This window comes from Diaporthe batatas (assembly GCF_019321695.1).
Source record: "Diaporthe batatas strain CRI 302-4 chromosome Unknown Contig00006, whole genome shotgun sequence".
Taxonomy (NCBI): Eukaryota; Fungi; Ascomycota; class Sordariomycetes; order Diaporthales; family Diaporthaceae; genus Diaporthe; species Diaporthe batatas.
Window position 1 is genome coordinate 947327 of NW_025408553.1, and position 19999 is coordinate 967325.

The 19999-nt window shown below is 57.2% G+C and overlaps 5 protein-coding genes across 5 annotated transcripts; 1 reads left to right on the forward strand and 4 right to left on the reverse strand.

The window, feature by feature from the left end:
- Window positions 1–213: 213 nt before the first annotated feature.
- On the reverse strand, window positions 214–3417 carry KVR01_006374 (uncharacterized protein; the record flags this gene model as incomplete). The annotated part of the gene is made up of 7 exons (XM_044790067.1): window positions 214–429; window positions 494–678; window positions 740–1309; window positions 1371–2640; window positions 2693–2844; window positions 3095–3277; window positions 3342–3417. 7 exons carry the CDS (start codon window positions 3415–3417, stop codon window positions 214–216), a joined length of 2652 nt encoding a protein of 883 aa, XP_044645177.1.
- Window positions 3418–4040: 623 nt separating this feature from the next.
- On the reverse strand, window positions 4041–7548 carry KVR01_006093 (uncharacterized protein). Its single transcript, XM_044785120.1, has 7 exons — window positions 6456–7548; window positions 6296–6318; window positions 6098–6115; window positions 5519–5876; window positions 4638–5416; window positions 4364–4572; window positions 4041–4291 (listed from the first exon to the last, which is right to left on the reverse strand). The coding sequence occupies exons 1-7, from the start codon at window positions 6679–6681 to the stop codon at window positions 4243–4245; spliced, it is 1662 nt and encodes a 553-aa protein (XP_044644896.1). The 5' UTR covers window positions 6682–7548; the 3' UTR covers window positions 4041–4242.
- A 1222-nt stretch (window positions 7549–8770) lies between these two features.
- On the reverse strand, window positions 8771–13678 carry KVR01_006035 (uncharacterized protein). Its single transcript, XM_044785269.1, has 3 exons — window positions 13120–13678; window positions 10126–13012; window positions 8771–10069 (listed from the first exon to the last, which is right to left on the reverse strand). The coding sequence occupies exons 1-3, from the start codon at window positions 13296–13298 to the stop codon at window positions 9005–9007; spliced, it is 4131 nt and encodes a 1376-aa protein (XP_044644838.1). The 5' UTR covers window positions 13299–13678; the 3' UTR covers window positions 8771–9004.
- A 491-nt stretch (window positions 13679–14169) lies between these two features.
- KVR01_006410 (uncharacterized protein) lies at window positions 14170–19872 on the forward strand. The gene is made up of 2 exons (XM_044794122.1): window positions 14170–16758; window positions 16879–19872. The coding sequence occupies exons 1-2, from the start codon at window positions 15615–15617 to the stop codon at window positions 17163–17165; spliced, it is 1431 nt and encodes a 476-aa protein (XP_044645213.1). The 5' UTR covers window positions 14170–15614; the 3' UTR covers window positions 17166–19872.
- On the reverse strand, window positions 17846–19690 carry KVR01_006194 (uncharacterized protein; the record flags this gene model as incomplete). The annotated part of the gene is made up of 1 exon (XM_044786700.1): window positions 17846–19690. One exon carries the CDS (start codon window positions 19688–19690, stop codon window positions 17846–17848), a length of 1845 nt encoding a protein of 614 aa, XP_044644997.1.
- Window positions 19873–19999: the final 127 nt, after the last annotated feature.

Below are 19999 nucleotides of genomic sequence, written 5' to 3' on the forward strand. Positions count from 1 at the left end.
TTCTGCGTACTTATTAATCAGCCAGTTCAACGCTCAGCTCAACCCTCACCGGCAACTAAGACACAGCAGGTGGGTATGCACAAAATGAAGTGTTTATGCACATAAGGAGACGGCATGCATCTCCTTTCAAGTGACCACGGCATGAGCGAAGACATTGGTTGAGTTTGCCGAATCAAAGCATACAGATTGTCTCGCAGCTCGAGCCTTACCGATCTAGTCGCCATTCTCGTCCAGTTGCAGCCTCGCGCATTTGCGCTGCAGCTGCCCTTCCAGATGTCCCCCATCGTCGCAAAAATGGGCAATCGATATGGCTTTTTGGGCCCACCACAACCATTTCTCCTTCTGATCCCGTCCCCACAAGTCAACGGCATGATTATAAGCCGTTGCAACTATCCACTCTAGTTCTTTCGAGGGCCATGCCGCCGGTGTCTGTAAGCATCCACGATCAGTATCCAGGTCTCGTCTCTTGTTCTTCTTGCTGGATGCTGCAAACGTAACTCACCCCGTGAGCATCCCTCGCCATACTGAGCGCCTCTTCGAGCAACATGCCCGCGAGATCGTCATTGCTCGGGGCAACGACCTGGAACAGACAGGTGGTGTACTTGGCGAGCTTAGCCGGATCAGTTGGTTCTAGTGCCGAGATCTGATTGATGATATTGCGTAGGACACTGAAAAGGTCTAGAGAAATGGAGGACCAGAGTCAGAAGAGTTCAATGAGCTCGACTTCCAATGCACTCACCTTCAGTTGGGACACTAGCCTGTAAAATGCAGCCTGCCATCGTCTTGAAGGACTCGATATTCTGGCAGGCACTCGCCTTGATCACAACTTCTCCCAGGTCCTTCCAACACTTCAAAGCCACTGCTGCCTCAAAGTCGAACGCCAGCAGCAGTGCAAGCTTACTGAGAAGGTCTCTTGATGCGATCTCATCAAGGGTCTGGCTCTCCATTCGCTCCTGGATGCTCGTGTCAGCCGCCGCGACATGTCTGCGCATGAGGAGATAGTTTTGCAGTTGCTCCTCTAAATTGTCCTGTGATCGAGCGAGGGCCACAAGTGCTGACGAGATCAGAAAATTACAAAATATGGACTTGAGGGCCAAGTCTGCGGCCACTTCTGCTCCCACGTCACTCGGGAAGGCTTGGATTATGCTCAAGCATGCTGTCAGGATTTGGACAACGTTCTGGAGGCTCCAATCACCTGCATGTTTCAAGCCAAGATTGTATGAGTTCTGGCAGAACCACTCCAGCTCTCTGACATCGAAGAGCTTCTTCCCGCCCGCGTCCTCTGGTGATTTGTGAGCTGCTGTGGCCACTGCATGGCCGTGACTCGGTCAGTTCACATACTCTGGTCAATTGGCGACAGATTCTCGCACCTGCATTGAAAGCGTTACAAATATCGTTGATAGTCGACTGTTGCTGCGCCTCGCCATTGCCCTCTAGAAGTCCGTGAAGCAACATGATCGTAGTGCGCAGGAGAGCTGGTAAGTGGACTGGCCCTGGATGTCGAAAGTCACACGTTTCTGCTACCTTTTTCAAGGCATCAACAGCAACGAGTCTGTCGTCCCCTTGTCTAGATTCTGCGACACAGGCATATAGTAGATGCATATGCGTGGGTGACGCCTTTGCGACCGCTTCGAGATGCTCTGCTGCCGATTCCCGATCACCACTTCGCACTGTCGTCTTGTACATCAAGTACTGCGTCATGGGTTCTTTCTGCGCATCCAGTGTCATTGTGCAGAATACTGATCTGGCAGCATCGACATCATTCTGCGCCAAGGCGCATAGGAGAAGCTTTCTCTGGATCTTCATGCTATTCAGAGGCCCAGAATTGGTAAATACTGGGTTCAGCGCCAATCGACACCACCTCTCGGCCATTGCGTACTGGCCTTTGTTGTAATTGGCTTCGACCTTCTTCCAGATCAAGGTCTGCGCTGAAAAGCTGGCGTCGGGGCCGATGGGCTCAAGCCTCGACAGGGACTTCTCGGCTTCTTCGATGCCTCCAGCGAAGTCTCGCTGACTTGTCGTCATGAATATCCGAGTGACCACCGTCCTCTCAATCCAGACACTCTGGCCCGTCTTAATTAAGGAAGACAGAAATTCGTCGAGAAGGACACAGCCAAGACCTGGGCTTTTACCATAGACCCGTCGGATGTGGTGGGCCAGAACTTTGAATCTAGATTCGCTAGCCTGAAAACTCCGAATCATTCTTCGAAGTATATTGCCGTATGCCTCAGCGTCAAAGACCTCTGCCGGCGACCTATTGAGAATTTCCAGGTTCAGCAGCAAGACGATCGGCTGATCACCAATTTCGGACTCGACGTATCTTACGAGGTCTTGGGCTTTGTCTTTACTGTCGATCGTCTGGAGGCTAAGAAGAACGGTAACGAGGGACTGAAGGATTGCCATGCGGAGCTCTACTGCGTCCCGCGGCAGTTCCTGTAGTCTCTGACTATTGATAGCGTCCCAAGCCCGCTGAAGCCACTTTTCGGCCATGGGCAGATCCCCCTTGGAGAGCATTTCCTGGCCGATCTGGAAGTAAGTATCGATGATGTTGCTTGCTGAACTCGGCTTGATCCTGTGCATTAAGTCGCTCGCTTGGGGGACAAGGTGCTCGGCAACATCGAGCTGATTTTCTCTCCAGGCCTAGGGACCTCGTCAGCTGCATGGTTGGGCAGTAGTGAGAACAAACACGCACCAGTCCAATCCGTAACGCAGTCCATTCGGCCTCCATCTCTACGGTTTGGTGGGCATCTTCCGGCTGCATTGTTTGTGTACTGCTCTGTAGTCGGCCATGGTAGTCTGCGGCTTTCTGCAAAGCCAGCCTGGCGTTCTGGACGTCATCTTGATCTGATATACAAAGACAAGGTCAGTAATGCAATAGAAAACTCTCATGGGAGGAAGGGCGGAGGAACGCGCAGACCAATGCATAACTTCGCCACTCTCAGAGCCAGTCCCAGAAGGCGCGAGGCCGTTTCGAGTGCGCACTTGGCCGACCATTGACATGAATGCAAAATCAAGAACGCAAGCACTCTGCTCCAGAGGACTAGCTTGGTTCCTGTGTGTGGGTTGGGTTGATCCTCTCGGCCCAGTCGGGTACATAGATTCCAGAGTGCAGTTCCTTCCTCCTCGAACCCCCGGTCGTGGAGCATATCATGCTGCGGCTTGTCTGAGAACTTTTCGAGGGACTGGATATGCTGTTGGATCCTGTTGAGCAACGCCTGCGACGCCACTGAGTCGTTCTTGTCGGTAGGAAGACGTTTGCGGAGGTCCGAGGCGAATGCTATGGTAGGATAATGTGAGCGCGACAGGCCTACTGGTCATAGGCGTTTGGAGGCGAATCATACACAGGAGTTCCTCTTTCCTCTTCAACTTGCCGGAGGCGACACCACCGCCCTTCGCGGTGTTTAGAGCTTTTGGCATGGCTGGCGACTCTTCTGCTAAGGAAAACCATAGAGCCAAGCTGAGTTACGTTGCACTTGGCTCTACCTGGGCGCCAAGTCTCGTCGCTTTCGTCCTGGCGTGCATGGAGCAAGGAGTCTTCTTGAGTAATGGTACTCGATCTCCACAATATGGCTGGAAGGAGGGTGTTCAGTAGAGACTAGGACGCGACGAGGCCCCGCGGTTTGAATTGGGGGCAGCGGCGTGTTCTGGAATGGGCGAGGGGTTGAAGAGTTGAAGTGTCGCCGAGTGAGCTGCGACGAGGAAAAGGGCTGGTCAATCCGAGTGCACAGTCAAGTAGAGAAGAGGAGCGGCTTTCGTCAAGTCGGCGTGGGGGGTGCAGACAGAAGGGGAAGGGCGAGGAGGGCGAGGAGCATGTTTCCTTCTAGCAAGAGTAGGAGCCGCTGTGCTTCCCACCACAATGGGGAAGGTACTGGGGACGCCACCCGGGCGGCACCTGCCGCACATGTTATATACGATATAGACATATTTGTATGCCCAAACCATCTTCAGCAACCAAGAATTCGAGAGCTCTTCGCAGGCGATCGATCAAGTTGGGTCTGTATGTCCCCCCCCCCCCATCCTCCCATCCCAACCCTCTCCTTGCGCCTTCCCCTCTACTGTTCTGTTCCGCACCTTCGCCCCCGCCGCATCTCGTGGGATTAACGCATTAAAGGTATGTTCGTCGTGCGTATGGGCCTGTTCATAATCCGTCCAGTATACTATCTCCATTGCCAATCAATGTACAGTCGAATGATAGCCGCTCGGGTCGCCTGCTCTCTCCGCCTAAGGCCCAACGCGGGCAACTCAGTGTGAAGGGTCATGAGGCAGGAAGTTCCCGACGATCAAACTCGGTCTACATAGAAGAAAGAGTCAGCTTGTCAGGCCCTCGCTTTGTAACCCGGGGATCAATTGGGGAGCAGCTTACATCTTGGCGTCGTCGCGCCTGATTTTCAATGAGAAGCAGCATTTAATCTCCTTGGACTTGGTCTTGGACTTGCCATCGTCGACAGGGGACTTGAGCTCACACGCCGTGAGAAGGGTATCATGTGCTGGGTCAAACGCAATCGTGCCGAACTCCTCCCAATACCGCACCACCGACGCCTCCGTGAGGATTTGGTGTAGCGCAATTTTGCCCTGCGAGGGAAGAACATTAGCCATTCGAAACCTTTCGTGGTGGTGCAGTCAAAAGTGACACATACATCTCTCAGGTCCTCGACCTGGACCCCAATCAGCTCCGCCATCTCCTTGTTCCCCCTGAAGATCTCGCCCGTCCTCCTCCAGCAGCAGGCCGGCACCGCCATGCTGGCGAAGACGCGGTCGTACTCCATCAGCGTGCGCTCGAACCACATCTCCACGTACACCAGCTGGATGTCGGTCAGCTGCTGCACCTTCTCGCGGAACTTTGGCCGGAAGCGGTTGATCTGCGCCAGGATCTTCTGCTTGGAGCTCGCGTGGATGTGCGACTCGAGGTAGTCCATCAGCCGCTTGTACCCCTGGATGTAGTTGAAGGGCCGGAGCAGCCCGGCCTCGTACTTGGACAGCAGCACTCTCTCCATCCGCTTCTCGGGCATGTCATTCCCTGAGGGGTCGGCGACCTGGAGGTAGAACTCGGCGGCCTCGCGCCGCTTCTTGTCCTCTGGGTTGGTTGCCGTTGTTGTTGATGCCGTCCGGGAGGAGGGGGCGTCCTGATCTGAGTCGGCCGGTGGCGGCATGGCGCCTGCGGGCAGTGCGCTCGGCGGGAGCAGGCTGTTCTGGTTGAGGCCATAGCCTGGCAACATGTCGTTCTGCGGTTTGGTGGTGCCTTGGTCTAGGTCGGCCGACAAGAGGCCGCCGTCATCGAGCAAGCTACTGTTGAGGAACTCGTTGAGAAGGTTGAACTCGTTGCTGACCTCAGGGGCCATCAAGTAACTGGACTGGTAGTTGTGCACGTCGTTGAGGTGATTCTGGGCAGTCAACCACGCATCCGAGAAGCCGGCAACTGTGAATGATATCTCGTTTCAGTTTTTTTTTGGGACTCAAAATACAGGAACAACGACACGCATTGTGGAATCTTTTTTTTTTTTTTTTTTACGAGACCTACATTGGTTCATGTTGCCGCGGCCCAGGCCGCTGGCTTGCATCCCAGAGAGCTGCGACGGTCGCACAAGCTGTATGGAGCTGCTCCGACCCAGCGAGCCCGCAGCGCCAGCCGTGATACCAGCAGCTGCGGCTGCAGCAGCCGCTCCCCCGTCGAAGGAGGGGGCGCCCAAGGCGGCAGCAACCGCAGCGTTTGTGGACTGGTCCAAGGCACTGTGCGCCATGTCCGCGTGGGACTCGTTCTCGTCCATATTTGAGCCAGCGGCTGTGCTGCCCCGTGCCTTCTTGGAGTCATGCTCGCGAGGCTCGTCGTGGCAGAGATGGCCGATGTTGCGTTTTATACATCTCGTACAAGGTCTCTCCTATTCGAAGCAAAGAGCCACCCAGCGGTCAATATCTTGTTCGCAGCCCAGTCGCCTATGCATACAGTGCACCAGCGGCAGCGCGGCAGCGCAGCAGCGCAGAGAGCAGTGCCGTGCCGTCTCGCGCAGGGCAGCCGGCAACACGACATCACAGCTCTTTGGCGGGCTGGAAAGGGGGGTTGGGCTTAAAGCAACACGGCAAGAAAAAAGGTCTTACATACGAGGTCGCATGTCATATGCTGTGGCAGTCCAGAGGATCAGTATTAGCCATATGCGCTTGTGCTATCATGCCCACTCCAAAAAGGGCCTGCCGCATGCGTGCCACTGGGCAGCTTGCTGCTGTAGCCCTCGACCATGGCAATAGTCTACGCCGACGGCAGCCAATTGCCCGGCCACACCGGGGGGTTTTCCAGACTTACAGATCGACGGCAATATACGCAAGCTGTAGGAACGCGGAGACACAGAGAGTTAGCGTGTGCGATATACAAAAGGCAACCGGGGAGGTGTAAAAAAAAAGAGGGGGGATCGGGGCTGGGCTGGGCAGCAAAGCAGGCAGCACAGAGGGAGGGCCGGCCGTACCGTGAGTGACCTTGCGCCTCTTTTTCTGGGGGCCCTGCTTGTTGGCGTCGTCTGGCGCATGCGAATGGGCCTTGTTGCTGTCCTTGTCGCTGCTCGCGCTCGTGCTGGCCCGCGCCCTATCTCCGTCGCCCGACACGGTGTGCGTCGGCACAGGCCTGGAGTCTCTGTCGGACTTGCCGTCGTGGTCACCGCTGACGTTGGCGCCATTCTTCTTCTTCCTGTCCATAGCTGGATATCCGGTCCCGGCCCTCGCCGTCCCTTCCTGCCTGTCCGACCTGCGTTCCTTCGCGGTACCCCGTCTTTGGTCCCACCCCTTGTTCTCTTCCTCTCTTTTTTTTATCTGGTCCTTGCGCCGTCCTGCTGCCTTGGTTCTCTCTCCAGTTCCCAGTTCCAGCTCCTGGGTTACTCAGTGCGCCCTCGTCCCATTGGGTCCGCACGTTACGCAGTGGGCGTCGAGATCGTGGCTCATTTGAGCAGGGAGTGCGGCTCTCTGCAGGTTCCCAGGCACAATGATTCGACGACAGGCCTCCCGAGACCTCGCGTGCCCGTCCACAGCGACCAAGATTGCGCCCCTTAGAAAACCCGTCCGTGCTGTCCGTGTGTGCAGGGCAGAGGTCGCAGGCAAGGGGCCGATGGGCCGGCAGATGTGCTCGTAACGGAAGGGGGTCGCGTGCGTATGGCGTAGGGTCGCTGGTGGGGGTGGTGCCTGTTGTGTGTGGTGGGTTGGTGGGTTGGTGGGCTGGTCGAGGGACTCTGCGCGCCCAGGCTGTGCGACGCCAATTGCGGGCCTGCAGATGTCGTGGTGAGTCTGGTAATCCGGGGCACGGCGGTCGACCAAGAGATAGTAAGTGGCCCTACGGTCCAAGAGAGGAATTCGGCGCGGAATAGGGCGAGGCAGAGGAGGCTGGAAGATCCTGTGCCCGCCCGGCTCGCGCGAGCGGAAGGCGTCTACTAATGGGAGCGGCAAGCCGGGGCTGTCCAGGCTCGGATGGGTGGGGCTTGCCGGGCTGAGACCTCCACCGACCTACGTCTGTACCAACCTACGTTGCTACTGCCTTCCGGGTACCTCGTTGATTGACCTTGGCTATTTCAGGGCTAGACGGGTCCAGCAGGGGAAGTTGCGATGACAGCAGTGCTGACTGAGTCTGCGGCATGGGAGGGGGTGCCTGGGGTGCTGGGGTGGGGGCCTGCTCCTGCTTCTGGCAGCTGCTCCTGCTGCTCCTGCTCGTCATGGCGACAGAGCTCAAACCTTGTCTGGGGAGGGAAAAAACGAACGTTTATTATCCACGTTGCAGGTGTGCTCTTGGGGGAACCGACACGAGATGATGACTTGGGGTCCTGCAGTGGCACCTTGGCTTTTCCTTGCCATACCCTTCCTTTTCTTTTTTCCCTCGCCATCATGTCTCGTTTGTACACTCTCACTCTGACTCTTTCTGTCATCATCATCAGCACGGCTTACACACTCACCCTTCAGCTGCACAATACGGAATACCCATCGACGGATGTGAGAAACAGATGCGCCATGCGACGTGATGTGATCGGATCTGAGACGGCGCGACGCTGGGACCCAGCCCGCCAAAGCTATCCTGGCCCTAATAGCAGTACGCAGCACATGTACTTCTGGTACTGTACCTACGCCCCAGCGAGACTGCAACAATGACAGGCAGACAAGCAGACAAGGGGACCCGAGACTCTGGCAGCAACCGCATGGCTCGGATGCCATCAAGCTTGGCTGCGCAGCCGATCCTCGATCGCTGGGCCCCTCCAGAGGTACATTGCAGCGGCACCGTGCCAGCCTGCCAGCAAAAGCAGTCCCTGGCTGTGGAGGCGCCGGGGGGCTCCCCTGCTCCAGGCCTGCCTCTGCCTGCAATTCCTGGGGGTCTGCCAAGCGTCCCACATTGGGCCGCCGCCGTAAGCCCGTGAAAAATAAAAACGAGTGAGGGCCTCTCAGCCTTCAGCTACTCAGCTACGCTACTTTCTGCATGCGGGACTAAGGCGGGCTGGCTGGGCTAGACCGTTGCGTCTATCTCATTAACTAATTGCCCATGGGGAACGGTCAGTGTATTAGGTAAAGGCCCTGGCCCTTGGTCCACCAATTTATCAATTGCAACCTGCCTCAACCGTCCATTTCGACACACATGTCAGGACTCAGGATTCAGTTACCTCGCCAGAGTCACATTCAAACTACAGTACGCTGTACCAGAGTACCCCTGACCTGACTGACATGTGCCGCCGAGTTGGGTGCTACGTCAGTCCAAGATCCCTTTGCCCACACCAACAGATTGAGTTGGAGATGCATTACCGAGGCCCGACCAACAATTTTACCGCCCATCGAGGCCTGCTCCACGCGTAAGACGCCCAGAAATCCAAACAGGGAAATCCACCTCGTGCTCTTGCTTCGGGGTCTTTGGATTGCCCTTCGGAATAGGACCTCGGCCAAACGGCATTGCCGAGAATTGCTTCTAACATCAACAAACTTATGCTACAACCCAGATAATCGTGTCCTAGTATTCATGATGAAAAGCAATTAATTGCACCCCCCGTATGGATCAGATAGCAATGAAGAAGCTCTTCTCCCCACCCTTGGGTAACACCCTCGCCCGCTCCATGATGGGATCCACACACGCCAGCCGGATCCTCTCCGTCGTCGCCGGGCTCTCCAGCCTGAGCAGCCCGTCATCCTTCGCGTCAACCTCGCCGTCCCCCTCGGCGACCGTCTTGGCCCGCACCCCGTACTGCCCCCTCGCGGCCTTCAGCCCGTCGCGGATGGCAAAGAACACGGCGCTGCCCATGAACAGCGGCGGCTCGCCCACGCCGCGGCTGCGCTGGATCGTCCTCAGGTCCTGCCACTCGACGTCCTTGAGCAGGCTGACGTTGAACACCTGCGGCACGTCGCGGAACCCGGGGATCTTGTACGCGCCCGGGCCCCTCGTGAAGAGGTTGCCCGCCTGCGGCCCGTTGCGCAGCCACAGCGACTCCTCCATCGTGAAGAGCCCCATCCCCTGCACGAACGCCCCCTGGATCTGCCCGTAGTCGATGGACGGGTTGATCGACCGCCCCACGTCCATCTTGACGTCCGCCCGCAGGCACGTCCACGACCCCGTGAGCGTGTCTATCTCCACCTCCGCCGCCGCGACGCCCTGTGTGAAGTAGAAATACATCTTGCCCTTGTTTTCGCCCCAGGTGTACCCGATCTCGGGTGTCTTGTAGAAGCCCTGGGCTGAGAGGTTGACGCGGTCAAAGTATGCCGCGTGGGCGAGCTCCTTCATCGTCGCGTCTGGGCCGAGCTTCTCCCGGTACGGGGCGAGGCGCTCGTTGAGCTGTTCGCACGCGTTGTATATCGCGTAGCCGTTGAGGTCAGATGATGCGGATGCCGCTGTAGCACTTGCGTTGGCTACTGTGTTGGTCGCTGTCTCAGAAATGAAGACATTATCCAGGGGAACCTTGAGAGCTTCCGCAGCGATCATGGTCATTTTCGTGTGTAGGCCCTGGCCCATCTCAGTACCGCCATGTGCCACCAGGACAGATCCGTCGTGGTAGATATGTACCAAGGCACCAGCTTGGTTGAACCACAGAGCAGTGAAGGATATGCCGAATTTGGTGGGGACGATGGCCTTGATATTATCAGTCAGTGCTTGCAATATGCCTGTGAGGTGACAAGAGAACTTACCAGTCCCCGCTTCCGCCATTTGTGGCTCTCATTGAATTTCGAGATTTCTTCCCTTCTCTTAGCATACTGGAATTCGTCCTGCACCTGCTGGTACATGAGCGGCACATGCCAGTCCGTCAGTTTCTGGTTGAAATGAGTCTCCTCCTCGGTTTTATACATGTTTATCTCTCGGAGCCTCTCGACAGGTATGTCCAGCCGATCAGCAACCTCGCTCATGTAGGACTCAGCAATAAAAAGTCCCTGCGGTCCACCAAACCCGCGGAAGGCTGTGTTCGACATGGTGTTCGTCCTGCAGATTCGCCCACGCACGTGGATATTTGGGATCAGGTAGCAATTATCTGAATGCGACATAGCGCGCTCACACACAGCCGCTGACAAGTCCCAGCTCCAGCCGCCGTTGTTGAAGATGTCCAGGTCGAGTGCTTGGATCTTTCCGTCTTTGTTGACGCCAACCTTCCATCTTCCGAGGAAGGGATGGCGCTGACCGGATGTGACCATGTCCTCTTCGCGCGTAAGCATACATCGGACCGGCCTGCGTGTTTTCTGGGCCGCGAGTGCGAGGATCGTGCTTAGCTGGATACAGCGTGTTTCCTTGCCACCAAAGCCGCCACCAAGACGCTTCACTTTGACGACAACCTTGTTGGCCTGGACCTCCAGAACTCTGGCGGCGTATGCTTGGGATTCGTTGCAGTTCTGCGAGCTTGACCAGATCTCCATCTCGCCGTCCTCTGGCTTGGGGATCGCGACGCACGCGTTTGTCTCGAGATAGAAATGCTCCTGTCCACCCATGCGGGCAATACCAGTAAAGGTGTAGTCGCTGTTCTTGAAGCCCTCCTCCAGGTCTCCCTTTTTGATCTCTCTGAAGAAGTTGAAGAGGCTATCTTTCTCGATTGCCTCCTCCATCGTGAAGATGGCTGGCAGTTCCTCATACTCGACCTTCACAGCTCTTGCACCCTCTGCTGCCTTCTGCGGCGAGGTTGCTAAGATCAAAGCGATGGGCTGTCCGGCGGTGAAGACCTCATCCTCGGCCAGGAAAACCTCTTCAAAGTGTGGCGCACCCCAATGATTCGCTTCCTTACTTGGCATGTCTTTGTGATCGATGTAATCCACCACACCTGGGATGTCCAGGGCAGCGGAATAGTCCACCGACTTGATTTTCGCGTGTGCCTTTGTGGACAGAACGAGGCAGCCAGAGAGCTCATTGGCCAGCTTCGGGATGTCGTCCGTATATTGTGCCTCACCCGTGGTCTGCTTCAAGGCGGCGAGGTGAGGATTGGCCTTCCCTACAATCGTCTGCTGATAGGCTAGAGTGGCAGTACCATCTGTCTCACCAGTCGAGATGTCTCGCTCGATTTCCTCCACAGCCTGCTCGTCAGTGTGTTCGTGGTCACCCAGGCCGAGCATCACTTCGTTATAGAAGCGATAGAAGAAGCTCATTGCGAGGGCTTTTCTGTAGGAGGCCATTCCGCCCGGCACGCTGAACTGTAAGTTGAAGTCTTGCTCAAGCGCGTTCATGGTTCCCTCCAGAGTCTCAAGTTCTGCGAACTTTTTGCCAACCATGTACTCGTTCGCCTGCTTCGCAGCTGTCGTCCATGCAGCCATACCGCCGAAGCAAAGGTTGGCTTCTTCCACGATTCCCTTGTCGTCTAGCTTGACTCGCAAAGCACCTGTCACAATGGCAATGTCATCGTCTTTCCTCTTGGCCTGCTTGTACGCCCTGAAAAACTCGCGGCCGGGCTCGGTAAGCGGTATGCGGATTGACGCGAGAACGTCCTCTGGTGCAAGGGCCGTCCGCCTGTAGCCCTTGAAGAATCCGGACATGGGTATTTCTGTGGTCTTTTCGGCAGACTTGGCAAACAAAACGGCATCCGACGCCATGAAGACGGGGTTGAGGTCAGAAATGGGGGAAGCAGTGGCAAGGTTGCCTGCAGGGGTGCCGACGTTGCGGATTTGGCGGCCGGCGAAATATTTCAGTTGTTTGTACATGGCATCAAAAACCTGAGCCCGGTCCTTGCCATAATGGGTTATGGCCTCTTGACAAATGTTCTCCAAGTCAGTGAGGATGATGTTGCCTCCAATCTCAACGTAGTCATCCTCGAAGGAATACTGTCTCAACTCAGCAACGTCTCCAACATATACCGAGACCGGGTACTGCATGGCTTTGAATTTGATTTCAATTTGCGTCTCTGTGCTTCCACCGATGATTTTCGCGGCAGGGTATGCACTTTTGATCTGGAGGAGCTGCTCCAGGGTGACTGGTCGATACCACTTTTTGCGCTTGTTCCCAAACGCAAGAGGCTTAAACTCGTGCTTTTTGAGAGTCGGAGGGAAGATGAGCTCGGTATCGGGCTTATATTCGATGAAGCCTGGAGGGGTAAATCTCTTGATGGGCTGAGTGTCCCCGTTGGGGCCGTTGCCGTTGCTCTTGCAGCAGCCGGCAGCAGCACCATCCCCGTCTGCGTTGTCCATACAGCAGCCGCTGCCGCCGTTGGCCTTGGCTTTCCCACAGCCCGCAGTGGTGCTGAATGTCTTTGCCGAGTCGAGGATGGGCCGGTATCCGGTGCACCGGCAGAGATTTCCGTCGAATGCCTCCTCGATATCCTCGTCGGTGGGGGCATCGTTGTTGCGCAGAAGAGCATAGAGGCTCATGACTATGCCAGGCGTGCAGAAGCCGCATTGAGAGCCATTGCCCTTGGCGATGCGTTCCTGGGCCGGGTGAGGAGATTTGACATTCCCGATGCCCTCAACTGTGATGACATGTTTACCATCGAGACTGGCCAATGGAGCGAGGCAAGCGTTCACGCTTGCATGATAGATGGATTTGGTGGTTGGGTTGTACTGGCTCACCACCACAGTGCAGGCTCCACAGCCACCTTCCGAGCAGCCGCTGGAGACAGACAGTCAGTACACAGGACAGTAGTAAGGGCAATGGCTTGTAGATATGAACAGATCCAGTTATTTTGCTGATTGTACATGAAGCGAATTGAGACTTACAGCTTGGTGCCGGTGAGTCCTATGCCCCGAAGGTATTCTAGCAGGGTAACCTCGGGATCGACCTCGTCGAGCACCACACGGGTGCCGTTCAGGTAGAAGCGGATAGTATCATCAAAGTTTATTGCAAGAGAGTCCAGGTGTGAGGCAGCACGCTCGGGCGAGAGAGCTATGGGAGCCATTTCGATGATGGCTGCCGCCCTTTTGCGATGGTGTTGGTTAGGTATTCAGATCATAGGCTTGTGAGGCTTGAGTGGCTTGTGTTGTGCTATCTTGTGCTGTGCGAGACGTTGTGAAACCGGCCTAGGCGGTGAGGATAGGTCAAGGACTGAGAAGCAAAAGCAAAGCGAGATAAACGGAAATGGGATATGAGGCAAGACAGTTGGCTATAGGTTGAGGGAGAGGAAAAAGAAAGTAGCAGGCAGGTGAGAGAAGATAGACAGTGATAGGCACGAGGTCCAACGTCAGAATGCACAAGCAGCAATCACAGGGGCGACGTTGATATCAAACAAAGCTAACGGGATCTGGCCGTCGACCGGCCGTCTTAGTCGACCGTTTTGGTAATAAGCCTCCGCAGCTTGGGGTCGAAGGCTGACCTAGACAGACTACGGTTTGGAGACGGACCAGATGGTTGCCCGGGCCTGCGACGGCTTGCCTCGGGACGGGAGATACGGTGCAGGCATTGCCAGTGCAGAGCTGCTTCAGCACCTGTGGTGCATTCATTAATGACCATCAAACAACACTGTCGATGCAGAGTTGTTCTCAAGGCGGCACTGTTACACCAGGTTATTTGAAATCCCAGCACCAACCATCGAGAGGATGTACTCAGCATTTCGGCCAGGCTTCTATCCTTATCAATTGCACTAGGAGCAGCGACAACCACGAAGGATCCACCGCCAACAGCCCGAGGTCCCGTTGCGGGAGCACCCCTCCCCACCCATCACCACCCCTGCAGCCCCGGCGGTGGGAGCCCCGTCCGGCGGCGACCGGCCGACTTGGGGTCCGGAAGCCACCGACTGGGCCTGCTCGCTCTGTCTCTTTCTACCCACCGGGCTGCTCCCAGATGGCTCCCCACCAGGTGCTTTATCAAGACGACTGTCCTCTCGTACGCTCACAACTTGATCAGAGAACTACTACCTACCCTGACAGTCTCTTATGGCCTACCAGATAGCACGCGATAGTCTGGGCAGGCCGACCTTTTCCAGACAATCCTCCAACACGGTATCTGCTCAGCCTGCTCAGCCTGCTCAGCCTGCTCGGTCCTGCGTGGCCACAATCACCAGGAGACAGACACATGCAGGCTGAATGAACAGCAGAAGAAACATGAGGTCCTGTGAGGGAGATGATTCGCATGAATTTTCCAGGTACTCCGTATACCTGTGTTGTGCATATTCTGCTCAGCACAACTCAACTCTCTCGACTTGGCCAGACTCCAGCGCGCGCCTGAGTTGCTGACCTGCACCGCGCGCTATCTGGCATGTGGCATCGATGTGCTTATGCAATCGTCCATACCCTGACCCTCGCATGTCTTGAGCTTGAGATCACTTCACTTCACTTAAGCTCAGCTTTGATCGCCCATGGCAGGTCATCCATGGCACACAGAGATCAGGAGCTCACTGTGTCTTCCATAGCCCGTGGTCCCGCTCTCTCCCGGCCCAGAGCTGGCAGATTCATGGGATGAAAGATGTCCCGCCCGGCTGGGCCTAACGCGTCTTGGGCTCGACGAAAGAGCCCGGCGCCAAAACCCACCACGAGGCTAGGCCCATCTCAACGAGTAATTGAGGCCCGATAGAGTTCCCGACAATGCCTTCAGCACAGCCAGGGGCGCCAGTCAGGGGCACCTGGGCCTCTACGGAGTAAGAGAAACGCCTGCACGGCCGCAAGCCTCGTGCTGTCAGGCAGGGCGGACAGGGCTGTGGAGCCGGTTCCCCAGGTTTCAGCAAACCTTCTCCCCAGAGTGACGACTCCACGGATGGCGGGTGCCCACAGCTCTGGCCTAGCAGATTAGAGTTGAAACTAATGCCTCGAGTGCCCACCTGTTGCGAGTAGAAACGAACGGCGGCACATTTACCCCCCGATCCAAACTACCCCGCGTGAGGCTATAGATGAACTCGCTGCCCTGGTTTTTTGCCGCGGGCGGATGATTGGGAAGCTAAGCCAAGGGGGTCCCGAGCCCGTGGATACGACCCCAGTGGACCCTGGCAGCCGGCGTGCATGAGTCTCATATTGCCCAGACGGCCGATGAAGCTCGATATGTTTTGGGGGGCCGCGCCTTGAACTCATAAGAGACCTCACCTCCTATCTCGCCTGGTTTGCTAGTTGTTCCCTATCAATATAACGAACAATCGCATCGTGGGGCCGTACTCAGGATCACAAATCACAAACCTCACATCTCACATCTCTCCTGCTTGTCTCCATCGCACAGGAAGCTAAAATCCTAAGAAATCCCTCAAGCACCACTCAGAACAAGAGAGAGCTAGTGAGGACAAAGCTTCAAGATGGGAAGCCTCGAGAGCCCCAAGTTCTACAACACAATCAATGGCGAGAAGCGCTCCGCCGCCAGCTCCCACCAGGTCACAGACCCGCGGACGGGCCAGCCGCTGTGGGACGCCCCGATAGCCAGCACCCAGGACCTGGAGGAGGCGATCGAGGCCGCCAACAAGGCCTTTAAGACGTGGGGGCGGACGACGGTGGCCGAGCGGCAGGACGCCCTGCGCAAGGTGGTCGACGTGATCAACAGCAACCAGGCCGAGCTGGCCGACTACGCCATGCGCGAGACGGGCAAGTCGGCGCTCATGGGCCAGATCGAGATCGGCAACACGGGCCGCCAGATCGAGGCCATCATCAACCAGGCCCTCGAGGACCACGTGCAGCATGAGGACGACAAGGTCAAGATCGTCGCCACCCACCCGCCCCTGGGCGTCGTCGGCGCCATCTGCCCCTGGAACTTCCCCGTCATCCTGTCCACCCTCAAGATCGCCTCCGCCCTCATCACCGGCAACTGCTGCATCGTCAAGCCCTCGCCCTTCACCCCCTACGCCGTGCTGCGCCTGGTCGAGCTGTGCATCCCCGTGCTCCCGGCCGGCGTCCTGCAGGCCGTCAACGGCGGCGCCGACCTGGGCGCCCTCATGACCACCCACCCGGGCATCGCCAAGATCAGCTTCACGGGCCAGACCAGCACCGGCAAGAAGGTCATGGCCAGCTGCGCCTCCACCCTCAAGAAGGTCACCCTCGAGCTCGCCGGCAACGACGCCGCCATCGTCTGCCCGGACGTCGACCTCGCCGAGGCCGTCACCAAGACCTCCACCGGCGCCTTCTTCAACGCCGGCCAGATGTGCGTCGCCACCAAGCGCATCTACGTCCACGAGGACATCTACGACGCCTTCCTGGACAAGTTCGTCGCCGAGACCCGCGACAAGTTCCGCATCGTCGAGGACGCCGGCGTCCCCACCATCTTCGGCCCCGTCTCCAACAAGCTGCAGTACGACACCGTCACGAGGGTCATCGCCGACGCCAAGTCGCGCGACCTGCGCGTCGAGGCCGTCGACGCCGACAAGGTCCCCGCGAGCGGCTTCTGGGTCCCCGCGACGGTGGTCGTGAACCCCCCCGAGGACGCGCTGGTCGTCCAGGAGGAGCAGTTTGGTAAGTCCCACCCACCTCCACCGCCCAACCCGGCGTCATCCGCAAGCCCCTAAGCCGGGCCCTGTCCCCCGTGGTGCCCGGAGAGACCAGGACCCCATGTAGCTAACCAGAGAAATCTAGGCCCAGTCATCCCCATCCTGAAGTGGCGCGACGAGGAGGACGTCCTCGCCCGCGCGAACCTGGACAACGCAGGCCTCGCCGCCGCCGTCTACTCCAAGGACCTGAGCCGCGCGGAGAGCCTGGCGCGGAGGCTGGAGGCCGGCTCCGTCTACATCAACACCTTCGAGCTGCCCAACGAGAACGCCTACTTCTCGGGCATGAAGGACAGCGGCCTCGGCGGCGAGATGGGCAAGCAGGGCCTGCTCAGCTACTGCTACACCCAGAGTCTGCATTTCTCGAAGGTCTAAGGCAGGCAGGCAGAGATTGGAGACGGCGCCTGGGGGAGTTGGAGGGCATGTGAGTGGGGAGGGGATGCGAAGGGATGGGATGAGTTGGGAGGGGATGGCCAAGTGGGCTTGCTTACCTGCACCGCTGCGGTGCGGGCTGGGCTGGGCTGGGCACGCCGCGGGCTATTATACCCCGAGCCCGTGTTTCCGAATTCGTACTTCGCCAGCAATTGGGGGATGATTGGCCTACCTGTTGTTTGAGGAATTGTCTATAGCGTGTTTTATAGCAGGTCATACCCGTTCTGTTTATACCGCGGGATTCGAGCAGACTTGAATCTTGCCAAACACTCTCTCATGGTGACAGAAAGCACAACCAACTTTGGGTAAAAAGTTCGCGATGCTCCATCGCCATATCACCGTCAAGCAAGTTCTTCATAAAAAAGCTATATTTCTCGTCAAGCTACGGGGTATCATCCTTTCAACTAGTGCATCCGTGACCCTTTTTTACGCCAAACAGCCAGTTTTCCACCCCAAACACTGAAGAAACCCCTCAGCAATGTCAGTTCCAAGAACCCCAACCCGACCAGGTCTCCGACCAGGTCTTCGACCAAAGGAAAACAAATCTGGGAAATCACCATCGTAACGAACGGCTCGTCATGGACCAGGATATTGTCGAGGTCTCAAAGGCATGACAGACCACCTCACAAGCTCGGGCGCACGGGGCTTACACGCTCACTTCCGCGGCGTATAAGACCCACAGGCATCATGCCAGACGTTAGTGGTGGGAAGTCATGGCCGACATTGCTCCCCGAAGCCTCCCGCCCGGAGCTGGACTGCGCGTTGGCGTTGGCGGTAGACGAGCCGGAGGAGGAGCCGCCGCCTCCGCCACCTGCCACGCTGCCCACGACCTCGGTGGTCTGCCTCTGGCGCGACCGCTGCAGGTCCATCAGCCAGCGCACGTGCATGCTCATGACGCCGACCTGGCTGCGGGCCTCGACCAGCTGCTCCTTGACGGGCATGAGCTCGGACATCATCCTCAGATTCTGCCGGGCGTCCTGGTCGATCAGCGCCTTGGAGATGTTGTTGATGCGCGTGTCTAGGTCGTCGAACATGCGGAAGACGTACTCGGCCTGCTCGAAATCGGTGCCCTCCGGGGGAGGCAGCATGGGCCGGCCGGCTTCGTCCATGACCTCGCCAGCCGCTGACTCACTGGCTGCTGGGTCCCTATATCGCGAAAGCCTCCGGTTGACCCTCTCGAACATTGACAGTCTCTCGGCGAGCTGTTCACGCTTCTTTACCTCTTCGTTCAGTTGCTGCTGCATCCCCTGGAGCATAGTGTCCATTTGACGTTTCTGGAGTTGTACCTTCTCCTCGAACTGGGTTGTCAAGGACGCTTCCATGTCGGCCAACTTGGTTTCGAACTTTGACTCTACGCCCTGTATAATCTTGCTGAAATTACCAAGGTCGCAAGTCTTCTCATGATCGAGGAGATGTTTGCGCGGAGATGAGAACGAGCAACCAAGTTTCGAGTATGTGCAAGTTGCCACCTCAGCGGCACAAGCGCCCATGTGGCGCTCGAGGAGGTCTCTCGCGACATCTTGGCCACAGAACTCACATGTCGCCTTCCATTTGGCGCAAACAGTCATACGGTGTTGGACCTCGGCAGAAAGATCGACATTCTCCTTGCAGTATGCACACGGTCCCTCGTGATGCAGACAGGCGGTGCCGAGGCTCTTGCGGATGATTGTCTTTTCGCAGCTGCTGTCTGGGCAGGGATAGAGCGTCCACTCGCAGTCGTTGTTGACGTGTGCCTCGACGTTCGACCGTGGACCGGTCCACTTGCAGAACTCTGAGTTGTTTGGACATTTGACGTTCAGTCGGTCCAGTTGGGCGCTCATGTCCACAACGCGGATGAACCTGCGTGCACCCCGCTCCCCACCGGAATTGAGCTCCGTCCGGCACAAAGGGCAAGGTGCGCGAGGCCGAGACCGGCTCCTTGACTCCTCTAAGGCCCGGGAGAGACAATCTTCACAGAAGGTGTGGCCACAGGCTTTTGTGGTCAAAGGTTTGTAGTACGGGGTCTTGCAAATTCCGCACAACAGGTTGTCGTCCACCTGACTGGTGTACTCAAGACCCTGCCAATCTATCTCAGGCGAGTATGCCGTGGGACTGCTCGCTGGATCCGCCTCGTCATCGGAGGACTCCCTGATCGTCCTCTCAACGGGTCGAAGAGCTCCGTACGAAGAAGTCAAGTACCAGGAAGTATCATATTCCGCCTCGGTCTCTAGCTGTGGCCAGCGCAGGTCGGGAAATCGTCGCTGCATCTCATAAAGCGGATTGACATGCGCAGAGGGAGTTGCTGATCCCGAGGTTGAGCCTGCGGGACTGGCCGGACCGGCCAAGATGGTCTCGAGGTCGCGAACAAAATCTGACGATGAGAACTGGCGCGTCGAGATGCGGGAAGGCTCTGCTTGGGTTCGAGATGGGCGGGTCGAGTTGGGCGAGCTCGCGCCCGAGGGCTCATTGGGAGTGTTTGGTGGAGGCATCGTCGGCCGGCTCGAGCTGGGAGGAGACCATCAAGGCGACTTGGAGAACTGGTCGCGGAACCCGTCAAGAACCAAGGACACACGAGATATCTTAGCGTCCGACGGGTTGATGCTGGAATTGTTTGCGGCGCACAGGTTTGCTGCTATCAGTGATTCACTACTTGGTGGTGACGGACTGGTTGGCGCGGCGCCCGTTTGTACTGTGGTAGCGGGCTCGACAACCGGCAGTTACGGTAACCGAGGCACGTCAGCTTAATCGATAAGCTCGCTCTAGCCTAGACGGCTTACATAAGTCAGCCAGGGACCACA